Source organism: Platichthys flesus, chromosome 19 (assembly GCF_949316205.1).
Source record: "Platichthys flesus chromosome 19, fPlaFle2.1, whole genome shotgun sequence".
NCBI lineage: Eukaryota > Metazoa > Chordata > Actinopteri > Pleuronectiformes > Pleuronectidae > Platichthys > Platichthys flesus.
Window position 1 is genome coordinate 16,700,526 of NC_084963.1, and position 13,389 is coordinate 16,713,914.

The window sequence follows — 13,389 nt, forward strand, 5'->3', positions numbered from 1 at the left end:
GATTTTCTTTTGTAAGTAGTGAATAGTTCAAATTTTGGTAAATACACACTTTTAAGCATTTGGAAGTACTTGTATGAGGCTCAATCAAAGTTCGAACAAAAAAACAGCACATCTAAAGCCACCAATTTACCTACAATATAATATTGTATTTAATATGAAGAAACACTGAAATGTAAAGATGACAACTTTTGGGTTTATAGGAAGTTAGTGTAAGTGAGTGGCATTGCCCACAATGTCAAACCATTCCTTTATGCACCTCACCTTACCTTGATACCTTTTCGGGTTGGGTCGGGCTCGCTTAGTTTTCTTTCGGGCTTAGTTGGATATGGCTCACGAGATACTCATGATGATTATCCACATGCACACTACTTATCCTGCCTCTCTTATGTTATCCTGTTGTCTTTCTCTGCTGTCTTAACATGTCACCCTACTTTTCCCTCCCTCAGACCAAGCTGCTGACCCAGTACATCTTGAATCTCGGGAAATACGACCAGAATTATGACATCAGAGACCGAACGCGCTTCATAAGACAACTCATAGTCCCCAGCGAGAAGGGCGGGGCCCTCAACAAGTATGCTCGTCGCATCCTACTGGCCCCCAAACCAGCTCCTGTGCTTCAGTCTGCCTTCAAAGGTAGTTCATACATTTCTAATATCAACCACTTACCCTTATTTTGAAGCATGAAATCCTCTAAATAGCTTGAAAATTTCACATTAGCTGCCATTCTTCTTCTCATGTGTCTGTTTAGTTTTTCATCTCACCAAACACATATTAACTGGACCTTTTTATCTCACATCGAGGGGCTCCATTTCCAGTAGTATGCTAAGTTTATTCAGGCAGCGATATTAATATTCCGGTGTGACTGTCTCTCTGAAGGGCAGTTAGGTCAGACCCCTTTGCCTTGGACTAATGAGATGGGTAAATTATTGAGCTAATGTTAACCTTTTTCAGACACTGAGAGGGAAAATAATCCCTCTCATTTAGCTGTCTCCTCTTCTCTCTCTCTCCCTCGTTGACAAAAGCGACCGAAACGGCCTTGTGTAGCATTAACATTCAGAGGCGGTTTGCACCTACTGGATATTTATGGAAAGCATTAACCACTACTGTCATTCTTAATATTCACGTGTAACGTTCTCTCTCTCTCTCTCTCTCTCTCTCTCTCTCTCTCTCTCTCTCTCTCTCTTTCTTTCTTTCTTTCTTTCTTTCTTTCTTTCTTTCTTTCTTTCTTTCTTTCTTTCTTTCTTTCTTTCTTTCTTTCTTTCTTTCTTTCTTTCTTTCTTTCTTTCTTTCTTTTTTGCTTAGCAAAGCAGAGTTTTTAGAGCATGTACCACCCAGGGCACAGACATTATCCTTGTGTGTTGACCATTAGGGAGAGAGATGAGGAAATGTGTGTATCCTGGTCATTTGTAATGGAGGAGAGGACGCCTCGATCTAATATTAAAGTCATCATCATTTGGCCTCCTCTCGCCATTTCCTCACCATTCATCAAATTCATTACGGGCGTCCTCTTCTTGCAACCAATCTCATCTTTATTCTCTTTTCGTTACCTCCAGATCGAGACCGTTACCAACTGGGAACACTCTCCCACAGTCTCAATATTAAAGCAACAGGATACCAGGAGCTCTCGGACTGGCCGGCGGTTGCCCCCGACCAGTCTGTGAGGAACGTGGAGGTCATTGAGCCAGTAAGGGATCCACCTTCCTCACCCACTTCTCAGATCAGTTTGTGTTGAAAAAATTAACATGCACACCTATTCACATACAAAGACGAGGACTTACTTTATCACTCCTTTACCATAAATTAAAACAATTAGAAAAATTAAGTGGCTTTGTTTTTCAGTAAAAGATTAATATTGATCCTAGTTTTTTTTTTTCTCAGAACCAGCTTCAACTTTAAAAGCTTTATCGCTGCTACTTTGTGGCAACTAACGAGGGTTCCTAATAAAACAATGAAGGAGAAGAGAAAAAGTTGTTTCGAACTTTTATTCCCAGTTTTAGGTTAAATGCAGGCATATTAGGAAAATATATTGGTTAACAAAAAATGTATAAATCACGGTATTAGTTAATTGACATGCACACCTATTCACATACAAAGACGAGGACTTACTTTATCACTCCTTTACCATAAATTAAAACAATTCGAAAAATTAAGTGGCTTTGTTTTTCAGTAAAAGATTAATATTGATCCTAGTTTTTTTTTTCTCAGAACCAGCTTCAACTTTAAAAGCTTTATCGCTGCTACTTTGTGGCAACTAACGAGGGTTCCTAATAAAACAATAAAGGAGAAGAGAAAAAGTTGTTTCGAACTTTTATTCCCAGTTTTAGGTTAAATGCAGGCATATTAGGAAAAATATTGGTTAACAAAAAATGTATAAATCACGGTATTAGTTAATTGACTAATTCCAGAGCATTAAACTGAAGTAGAATCAATCGTTCAGGGTGAATATCCAGTTTGTCCAGCTCTTAAAACACTTCTTACTTCACTTTGAGTTGGTAATGACATGACAGCTGGTGAATGACTTATTTTATTCACATTGAGCATTAGAAATATGATATGATCATTCCTTTTAAGCAAAGTATATTTAAAAAACAAATGTAATCTGGAAGTTTCCCTATCCCTAAATTATTCATCTCGATTGGCTGTAATTAACAACCTCTCTCTTCTGCCATATCTGTGTAGGTGAAAGAGTGGGCCCCATTAGTTGGGAAGGCCAAGAAATCCAAATCTGCTGATAAGTTCTACTCAGACGATGAAGAGGAGAAAGAAGAGGAAGGATCTGATAGCAGTGGCAACGAAGAGAGCAGCAGCAGCAGCAGCAGCAGCAGCAGTAGCAGTGAAGGTTTGTGTCTGTCTGTGTGTGTAAAGGTGGATGTTTTTTTTCTGGTAGTTTTGATCCTTTTTAGAGAGTAACGACACAGTAACACTCATTTTCTTATGTGTCTTGTCTGTTAAAACTATAACCATTAAGATTTCAGTTCTGGTCTAGATTTTGCAACTTGCTGGTTACTGCTGGTTACAGCAAATGCAGTTGAAAGACTACTTTTCTGCATTTATGTTCAGGAAAAAATATATCTGTTTCAAACAATGGGATCGTCACTGCCCACATACCTCCATGCATCCTGTACGTTGCATTGGTTGTTAAGCTATACATCCACTAGAAGGTAAGCTGAGAGTTTTGGACAAATTTAATTCCAGTCCAATCTCCTCCCAGCTGCTCGACAGTAACTGTCCCTGTGCATGTCTGAGGTAACTTCATTTAGATGCCTATATCTTGACAAACTCGCATCTCTCCCCTCAAAAAAAAAAAGTCTTCCTAGTCTTGTAGCTTGAATTGCTGGCTACTTCCCCCCATGCTTTCCGGTGGTACTGCTCTGTTAGGTCACTTTAGAGGAAGTGCACAAACACAGACTTAATGAACCCACACTACATACAACGTGCTCAGCCTGTTTCTGTATATGGAGCTAACATTAACCATACATAAGCCCTATTCCAACTCCAAACACTTGCTGAGCACATGCTTTATTAGAATACAAAAGAGGTGCCACCGATGAATTTGACTTCTTCACATAAAGCAGCAGGAATTGTATGGTTTGAATTAGCAGTAACTTAATACAATTCTGATACGGAAACGCACACAAAATGAGATGTAAGGAAAATGCAGGCCATTGATGGTATTAAAACAGGATTTAATTGCATGAAAATATAATATATAATTAATTTGAATGTGTTTAATATTGTTTGTGTGTTCAGAGTCTGGCAGTGAGAGTGAGGAGGAAAGCAGTGAGTCAGAAAAGACCTCAACTGATTCAGGAAAGAGTTCAAGTGGATCTGAGAAGAGCTCCAGTGAATCTGAATCAGAGAAAAAGAAGAAGATGAAGAAGAAGACCAAGAAGGTGCCGCAGAAGAAAAGCAAGCCAGCTGCTGCTCACAGGTACAGCGAAATCCCTCCTGCCTGTTTGACTTTGAAAGCATCATCTCTCTTCCCTGTGAATTCGCTGTGTCCATATGTTGCCTGTTTCTTTCCATTTTTCTCTGTCCGGGTCAGCTAATTCGACAGGTGTGTGTTTGTGAGAAGCACCGGCGTCGCAGGCAACAACAAATGTGATGAGTGCTTTGCTGCATCAACCTCCATCTGTTCAAAACTTCAGCCATTTTCTAATCTAGATGGCAACCCACCCCTTTGGCACGATACCTCCTTCTTCTCAGTTGGATCTTTTCTTCCTAATCATGCAAACATTTTCACTACATTGCTAAACATAGCATGGAAAAACACAGTCTTGCATCTTCCCTTGTAATACTTAAATTCAGACAAAATTATATTCAGGAAAATAATTCGGGCACATTCCCCTGAATGGACAAAAAGATGAGGTTTATTCCAACACTTTTTCTTATTATGCTTCAGTAAAACCTGAACAACTCTTTCAGAATTTTTTGGGGTTGTATACTTTGTCTAAATACGTTTTTAGTTGGGCCTTGTGTGCACCTCTGACCTATATCACTGATCTCTACCTCTTGATACTGTTATGTATGATTTGTCTCTGTGTAGATGGAAATCTCGGGTCAGACAGCTTCAATTGTTTACTTATTTTTTTTTGTAAACTTGATGATTAATTCCTATTAGTTAATTTTATGCAAATGTTTTCTTGCACATCCCGAATCCATTTCGGCAGAGACAGCTTGAGCCCGAGAATGAATTAACAGACTGGACTTCTATGTGTCCATTGTAAGGACGGTTTAACCTGTATAGATGTTGTTGCAGCTTTATGTGCTTATATCCTAGTCTGATTCAAGTTAATACCAATAATACATCAATCATTTATTATTAATAAGTTGTAAGAAATGCATGACAAATTTGGGAATCAGTATGAAAAATTACCTGTATATTTGTAGTCAAACAGAATATGCTCAACTAAACGGTTTGAATGAAAGTTTGGCATTAAGTCATTGGACTGGAATCTCAAAATTCTAAATTATTACAAACATCAAAGGTTTGGCCAACTGATTATTTGGCCAAATACATGATTCTACTAAATCTGATCTACATCTGGGAGAGAGAAACAAAATTATACAACATCAACTCTGTAGCATATACTCACCTATTGTATCACACTGTAAATACACTCCTCTGTCCTCTCTCTCTCTCTCTCTCTCTCTCTCTCTCTCTCTCTCTCTCTCTCTCTCTCTCTCTCACACACTGGCCTGGCGAGCTGCTGGAATGTCGTTACTGTGGGTTCCATTAACAAGCTAATCAAGGAGAATTTTCCTCCTGTAGCGTAACCCACATTTACATGGCTAATGGATAATGACTTTTGATTGGTCATTTAGCAGCCTGGTGTTACCAATGAATGAGATTTAAGTCATTACTACTGAATATGCTCACGCGCACTCTCTTACACAGCGGCAAATTTAGTTTCTTACGCACTCCACTTCATTTACTCACGGACACACAAACTCGCACGGAATGTACCTGATTCTGCTGTGTGACAGGCCGCCGCCTGACCCTGTTCTCTCCATTAGAGAGTATAATTAGAGCAACTCACCCCAGTGCTCCAACACACACAAGCGTGCACACACACACATACACACTGTAATTAGAGCAGCTCACCCCAGTGCTTCCACAACAAACACAGCATAATGCCCTCATTATGGCCCAGTCATTTCAGGCAGGGCCTAATCAGGCCCACAGTGATTTATATCACTTTTTCCTGTTCGCAGCAAATGAAATCTGTAGGCCAAATTAATACTGGCTTTTCATCATCGCCCAAGTTAAAAAGCCAGTTACCGTCACAATTCCCCTCATTAATTTAACGGCTGAAAATCCCGGGCAGGCAGAGTAAACACTCATTATTGGGACAAATTGAAGAGGGACGGAGCAAGTGATAGAGAGAGGAGAAAGATTGTAGGAATCTTTTTTTGAGTGAACGCAACATTGAATTAACTTCACAAACAAAAACAAGTTGATATTTTTTGGTCTGACCGCGTCTCTCTCAACCTTCCAGATTAGATGGATTATTTGTACAAATAATATACATTGAGAGCTTTTTTATGTAATTGATGTTATAAAAAGCAATATTTCAAATTGGCAAGTACAGGTTTTCTCTTCCTTGTATTGATCCCATGTCTGAGACAGTTTTGTGCTGTTCCTGTGTGTTTCAGTGAGTCAGATGAAAATGGTAATGGACCTGTAGCCAATGCCAGCAGCTCATCCGCTGAAAGCTCCTCTGGCTCAGAGACTGATTCTGAAGATGACTCTGACTCAGACTCCCCCACAGTGCCGAAGAAGAAGAGTGAGGTGAAGTCCAAACCCAAGGTGACATTTTGATTTACTTGGCTGTAGGAAAGGTTCCAGGATGAGCCAATGTTTCCACTGAGAAATGTTTTGTACATTTGAGGATTCAAATGCAGGGAGAATGCAAACCAGCATGAGCTCAGTCTGTCAGAGATAAAACTCCTCAGTACACTAATTAATATTCTAGTGACTAGAATATAAATATGTTGCCTTCATTAGACTAGTGTCTGAGGTGGATCCCAGACATTTATCGGTTTATCAGACATGTGAGTTATTAATCATCATAGATACTAAATATTCAGCATCGTATAAAGAAAAAAATTGAGCACCACAATTTGAGATTTATTGACTGCTGTGCTGCAAAAACATCCAATAGAACAAATTTTACCTACATTTAAAATAATTTTTTTTATCAAAGGTTGTTGATTTATGACATTAAATAGCACTTAACATGGCAAAAAATACTCTTCTTTGGTCAGACAAGGTAGTTTCTCTTTTGAAATCATTGACAAATGGTCAATATCTCATTTAAGGTATTTTACAATTTCTGCAGAATATCATCTTAGGACCAATGCAGGGTGTTAATAGAGAGACGTGGTTTCAGGAAGCAACTGTCCCTCACATCCACATGTGCAGAGCTTTGGAATCACAGTTTGTACTGTGAGATTTTTGCTTCTATCAGCTTTATTTCTTTAATCATCTTCAAGTCTTTCATTCGCCTCAGTTTTACCCCTCACCACCTTTTTCTTACCAGTAAGTAAGGCTCATCACATTATTTCTCGCCCTCCCTTTCTTTTTCTGAATGATGAAATTCTCATTTCATACAATTTGTTATTTTGCAATAGCCTATGAATTATGCATCTCTCTCTCTCTGTCTCTCTCTGTCTCTCTCAGTCTATCTCTCTCTCTCTCTCTCTCTCTCTCTCTCTCTCCCTCTCTCCCCTGCGTTCTCTACATTTATCTGTCTCATGCTATTTCAGACCTTCAATTACTAACGAGATTTCCTTCTCTATTACCACCACCAGGCGTCAATCAGAGAGGATCTGATAAGATACGGACTCTAACTTTTATTGTTTGCTTTCTCTCTCATTCCTCACTCCCTCATCTGTCCCGTTGTTCTTCCTGTGCCGTCTGCTCGGCACGGAGTAGGCACAGTGGAATTTTATGGTTCTTTATGTGACGTGAATGGCGCCCTGGTTGGTTAGGGGGGTGTGGAGAAAGGGTGATAAAAGCACTCGAATGTATGAATGCATTTTTATTGGGCCGGTTGTGGTGCGAGATAGAGGCGTGTGTTGCAATTCCCACAAGTCAACACCTGACAAGCCTGGCTCAGTCGCATGAGGCGGCGTGAATCGGCTGTGACACGACACTCTGCATGACTGGCCATAGGAAATTTCAGACATGTTACACAGAAATGTGGAGTGCCCGGTTTTGGGATGAATGTGTCGTGATTTTGAAAGACTGTCGGCGAAATTGAGACATTTCATACACGGAACAGCACAACACTCAACTTGAGTACTCTTCTTTTGAAGTGTCATTTTTTCTGCCTGGTCCTATTTCCTTACATCCCCTCCTGTTGTCTGCCTTTTAGGTGGAAGGAAAGTCCAAGAAGGAAGTCTCTCTACTGGATCTTGATGACTGTGAGTTTCGCCCCAAAATGTGTGATGTAAAGGGGTCACCTCTTATGACCAATTTACCAAAAATTAACACTCAACTCAGCAGCTCCATTCTTAAATCTGGTTCATTTTGTTGATAACATTTTCAGTTTTTCGAAAATCTATTAACAAATCCCCTTTTCATCAGCAGCATCAGTGAAAAAGCTCAAATAAAAAATAACATGAAAAGACAGAGGAAGTTGACAAACTCCTATAGAGGAAGCATCTATGTGCTGCTGACCTAGAAAGTTTTCTCTTGAAGCCCAAAAAAGAGCTAATATGAGAGTGACTACTGGGCTTATTTTTGTCACATGGTCAGATGTGCAGCACTGAATGAAGGCCTGGCTTTCTCCATGTCTGCTTTATGTCCAAATGTGCATTTAAATTCAAATGCCACAACAACTTGAGAACGCAGGGGTAGACGGAAATGTGTGACACCTTGATGAAAATGTTTCCTTTTATAGTTTATCTAAAACGTTTAACATGTTTTTTCAGTCATTTAGTGTATCATTCTGGAAAAAAAACATTTTCAGACATATTATTTATTACTATTTTTAAATTAATAATTTATTTATAGCATTTTGTATTATTTATACACCTTAATGTACATCGTAAATAATAAATGTATCATTAAACGAGTGATGTATCGCATGAATTCGAACCTCAAGTCTTTTTGACTAAAGATGCTTTTTTGTAATCTTACAAACAATTGGGAGCGAACAGTAAGGATCATAATATGATGATATCTATAATAACCCTACTTAATTTCAAGCTGGCCAATAACTAGATCTTCTGTCTTATTACGCAACACAAACATACACTTGCTAAAGTGAGTCAGTTGTTGTCAATATAGTTGTCTAAGCTGTATTAATGGGTTAAAATAACCCCATACACAATCCTTAAACATTCGTATAAATCAATTACATTTTTAAATGAATCGAGATCAAACTAAGACAAACTGATCATCTTAAAATTAAAGGCTCCAAAAGGGTTTGTGTTTTCTGTTTTTTTTCTCCAACCTTTAAGTGACACCAAAAATGAATTTATCTTCAGTGTCAGTATCAACAAGGACCCAGTGGTATATGGCAACGTGTGCCGAAGCAGCGTTGTAGCTGTCGAAGGTTTAAAAAGTGCCTGTTTTGAGTCTTTGTTTTCTTTGGGTTCTTCAGTTTCTCCGGCAGCGACAACCAATGCGCCAAAGTCTGCACTCCTCTCCTCGAGCCTGATGTCCGACCTCGAAGGCCTGTCCCTCTCAAACGTTTCCACTGACATACAGGTTAGTATACTGGTGTGTGTCTGCATTAGAAACACACAGGATGACATTTCCTCCATCAGCATGTGTGGAGAGTCAATTGTGCCTGACACTGACAGAACAGCAGAGCAGTATATGAAATGGTGAAATGAGCCTCTCTCCCTTGAGGAACATTTCTGCTCCAGATGCCAACTATTGACCTTTTCTGCCTTCTTATATTTATAGCCAGTCAGGACGGTACAACTGCTCCACCTGTTTCCTGTATCTCTTATAGTCTGTCTTTCTCACCCTAACAGTCTTTTGCTCTTCCACACCCTTGAACTCTATTTCTGCGTGTCATATAAGTCCACCCACTCTGTTTCTCTCTCTCCGCTTCTCTCTCAGTCTCTCTCATCTCTCCTGTCTGGCACCCTCCATATCTCTCTGTCAGATGTTGGGTCCCTTGTGTCTCCATGTGGTGTATATCTGATGGTTGACCTTTCCTAGTGTGACGGCTCCTTTCTCTCTTCAGCATGTGAGCGTCTCAGTGTATTTTATATCTTGTCGTTTCCCCCGGGAGGGAAATGTCCAGACCATTCTTCCTGCCGTTGCTGTATCTATTTTGTGTTTCATGTTCAGGTCTGTGGTGCCTCTGCTGTTTGAAGATCTCAAATCAGAAAAGGCTAAAAGTTTCAATAACCAGATTGATGTGTGACTCATGTTTTTCAGCATGCACACAAAAGAGCCTATTTTTTTTATTTATTTGAATTTAGTTGAATGTCTTCGGCTGTCACTAAATTATTTTAATTGTGGTTTAATTTGTTTATAAATATAGATTTATTTGTTGAAAATTACTTAATATTATAAACTACTACTATGATGTACTAGTTTTCTCCAAAGAACAGTACAAAACCCAACTTATCTGTATCTACAACGAATAAATTAAACAGTTAACTGATGATCAAAATTAAGTTTTTTGCTGATGACTCATTCATTAATTAACGTATAGTTAAGGTTTAGTTTGTCAGTTTATCAGTATTTATGTTATGTATGTAGTGCAGATCACATATTTGTCTAAGAGGGCTTTTTCATCCTAAGCAACGCAGTGCGGCCTTTGTACTGTTTAAAAACAGGAAGAGAAACTACAACAGAGCAACAGAGGAAGGATCCATCTTGCAGGACACAGACATTCAATAGGTGCCATATCTAAAGGGACGTCACAGTAGAAACAACTGTACATTAAAAAACCGACCTCGCTTCTGTGTCTGATATGTAAAGACAAGGCAGAAGTTCTTTAGAGGAGTGCAATTCCACAGAGGGCCAGCAGAGTCTGGCTTCCAAAAAATCTCTGGTTCCATAGAGTGCCATACAGCATCTCATGAAAGACTAAATAGCATGTCATTAATGCTGTCATTTGCTAAATTCACTCCCTCCTATCAGTGTTCTGGAGGGTGATCTGAAAATAATTAATGTCACAATTAATAGATATTATGGCTCAAAGAGCAGTGGGAGTAGAAGTACTTCTATATTTTGAACAATTACAATTCATTTTTGGGGGAGAAACTTGATCTCATTCTTGCCAAGATTTAGATGAGAGTATTGACACCACTGTCACCTTTTGAAGGGTTTATAGGAAAGTGCAGCCAACAGCCAGTTTATTTATCTGAGCATAAAGAAGAAGGAACAGGTTGGCTCTGTGCATAGGATAAGAAATTCATGAGCAGTTGAAGAGCTTCAAGTAAAAGTATGGAGGAGTAAAAGCTTCATGTCAAAGTGTGGATGTTGGGCAGCATCATGTTAATGATGCTTTCAAAGTAACAGATATTGCTACGTATTCCCTTCTAATTATGAATAGTTTGTTTGCATGCATGTAGATGAATGTGTAGCCGCTGCTGCAGAGCGTGAGCGGCCTCCACACTGTCGAGTGGCCAGTTACTCAAAATGCTCGTCAGTCCTGCCCGCCTGTCAGTCAGTATGATTGACAGCTGCTCTCATGCCAGCGTTTATGCAGCGCAAGTTAGTTGTTAGTCGCCCTCCTCCTCCTCCTCCAGGTGAAGGCCAGGGAGTAATAGAGAATAGAAATGCAGATTAGAGCAGGGAACTTTTTGCACGTCAACATCTGATTTAGAGTCAATTCTATGCATAAATACATGATGGGCATCGGGATTCATAGACAAGGGTAAATAACCTCACCTTTATTCACACACGCCCCTCCTCACCACATGCACACGCTTACATATAAGCTCTCTCTCTCACACACACACACACACACACACACACACACACACACACACACACACACACACACACACACACACACTGGTCCCAGTGTCATTTCTATTTTTCAGCAATCTGCCCACAGAGGCAGCGAGTCTGTCTCAGCTGAGCGCTCGGGCCCTTTTAGAGAATTACTGCATGGTTATCAAAGGCATTTAGATTAACCCTGGTCACTGTGTTTGACCCACCTCCTCCTCCTTCTCCTCCTCCTCCCCCCGGTTTCTGCATGCTACGGCTCTCTCTAATAACATTTTGACGTTAGGATCTCTCACAAATGCCTCTTAAATTCCCCCACCCACCCTCCCCAAACCTCTTCCGTCCCCTGTCCCTGTGTGCGGCGGGGTGGCTGAGGCTGATAACTTTTCATTCATAATTAGCAGTCAGCGAATGGGACTGTGTTGGGGGGAAATTGAACTGTCAGCGGCGGGGCGCAGGGTGTTTGACCCCATCACGCCCAGAGGGGGCCATCATAATTTGTTCATTTGGTGTCCATCAGGCGGGCACCAGCTCACCCCCTCCTCCTCCCCCGTCTCCCTCCTCACCCCTCTGACCTCCCCCGTAGTGGGCGCTCTGGGTTCACGTCTAATTATGAATCAGCAGAAGGACCCGAGCGCCACGAATATAGCAGCCCCTGCCCTCCAAACCTCCCGCTGCCACTCAAACTGCAGAGATTGCCTCTTAAATAGGAATAAATGCCCACACGGAAATAGCCAGTCAGTGCTGCGGCCTACGCAGCTATTTGGGAAATATTTGTGTTTTGATGCAGCTGTTGGAAGCAACATCTCTTTCTTACTAACTAGTTTCGGTAACCATGTGAGTGCAGGTTTCTTGTCTCTGTATTTGTGTATCCAACATATAATTATAAAGAGGTTACAATTGCTTTAGTAATTTTCTAACATAAGTGAAAAATAAATCTGCCAGTATAGTTAATGGTTTTCTGGTGAAATTGACGTGTTCAAGAATTTTCTTGAAATAAACAAAATGAGGGATTACTGATTTCGATTTTTGGGGGAAAAGAGATGAAATGTAGTAGAAGAGACTTATTTAGTTATGAAAATTGATTTTTTTTTTTTTATCAGACTGGTACTGACTAACAAGAGCAACAAGAAAAATGAACCTGTGATTCAGAGGAAAAACAATCGCTTATTAGAGCTTCTCAAAAATGAATATATACAGATTTTCTTAGTCTGATGGTAATTTGAATAACTTAATAATAGTGTTTGGGCATTACCATTATTAATAAAATAATTTGATAACAAAAGGATTCGTTAATTCAGTAAGAAAATAATCAGCAAATAAGCGGTAATGGATGTAAAAAGCAGTCAAAGCTATAGTGCATATCATGCTAACACAAAGAAGTGTGGTCACTTTGTTAAGAAGTCTTGCCAAGCCAGAGGAAGGACGCTCCTGTGTCTGAATAACAGTCCTCTATTATTGCTAATGTTCTTTGATGGAAAATTTCTAAATTAATCATTTTAGAACATCTAATTTAGCAACAAATTAGCGTAAATGAACTAACCTCTGTCTTCCTGCGCTGGAGAGACTTCTTGTTACATTAAAGGAGTTTTAAAAAGGCTGTAGTAACATTTATTTAATTCAATTTGCTGTCAAGGTCTTTGTGATGCCCCTCAATTAATTGTCATCTTCTGACTGAAGGGAACAATTAGGCCCTAAAGTCAAACACATGTCCCTGCCTTCATCCACACAACTCTTGTAGAGCATAATGAAATCCTGTCGCTGCTTTTGGAGGCAGACGGTGTCTGAAAACCAGAAATGGATTTTCATTATATGTCCATACATCTCTGTACTCCCCGCACCCCGCTCTGTTAAATTGGCCTTCTTGTGCAAACGGCACAAGGCTGCATGGCTCCTGTTAGCCTTTTTTGAATATGTCAGCGGGATTTTCAGGTCATTTGCCAGAGAGGATTTCGGGAACG

At 39.9% G+C, this 13,389-nt stretch overlaps 1 protein-coding gene across 2 annotated transcripts in view; it reads left to right on the forward strand.

The window, feature by feature from the left end:
- ap3b1a (adaptor related protein complex 3 subunit beta 1a) overlaps nt 1-13,389 on the forward strand; it is a 55,048-nt gene that overhangs the window by 24,611 nt on the left and 17,048 nt on the right. For both annotated transcript variants that reach the window (XM_062412292.1, XM_062412291.1), the window contains exons 16-22: nt 447-633; nt 1,554-1,684; nt 2,680-2,839; nt 3,751-3,931; nt 6,157-6,310; nt 7,881-7,929; nt 9,114-9,220. In XM_062412292.1, the coding sequence (XP_062268276.1) occupies nt 447-633; nt 1,554-1,684; nt 2,680-2,839; nt 3,751-3,931; nt 6,157-6,310; nt 7,881-7,929; nt 9,114-9,220 (969 nt within the window). The remainder of the gene's footprint in view (nt 1-446; nt 634-1,553; nt 1,685-2,679; nt 2,840-3,750; nt 3,932-6,156; nt 6,311-7,880; nt 7,930-9,113; nt 9,221-13,389) is intronic.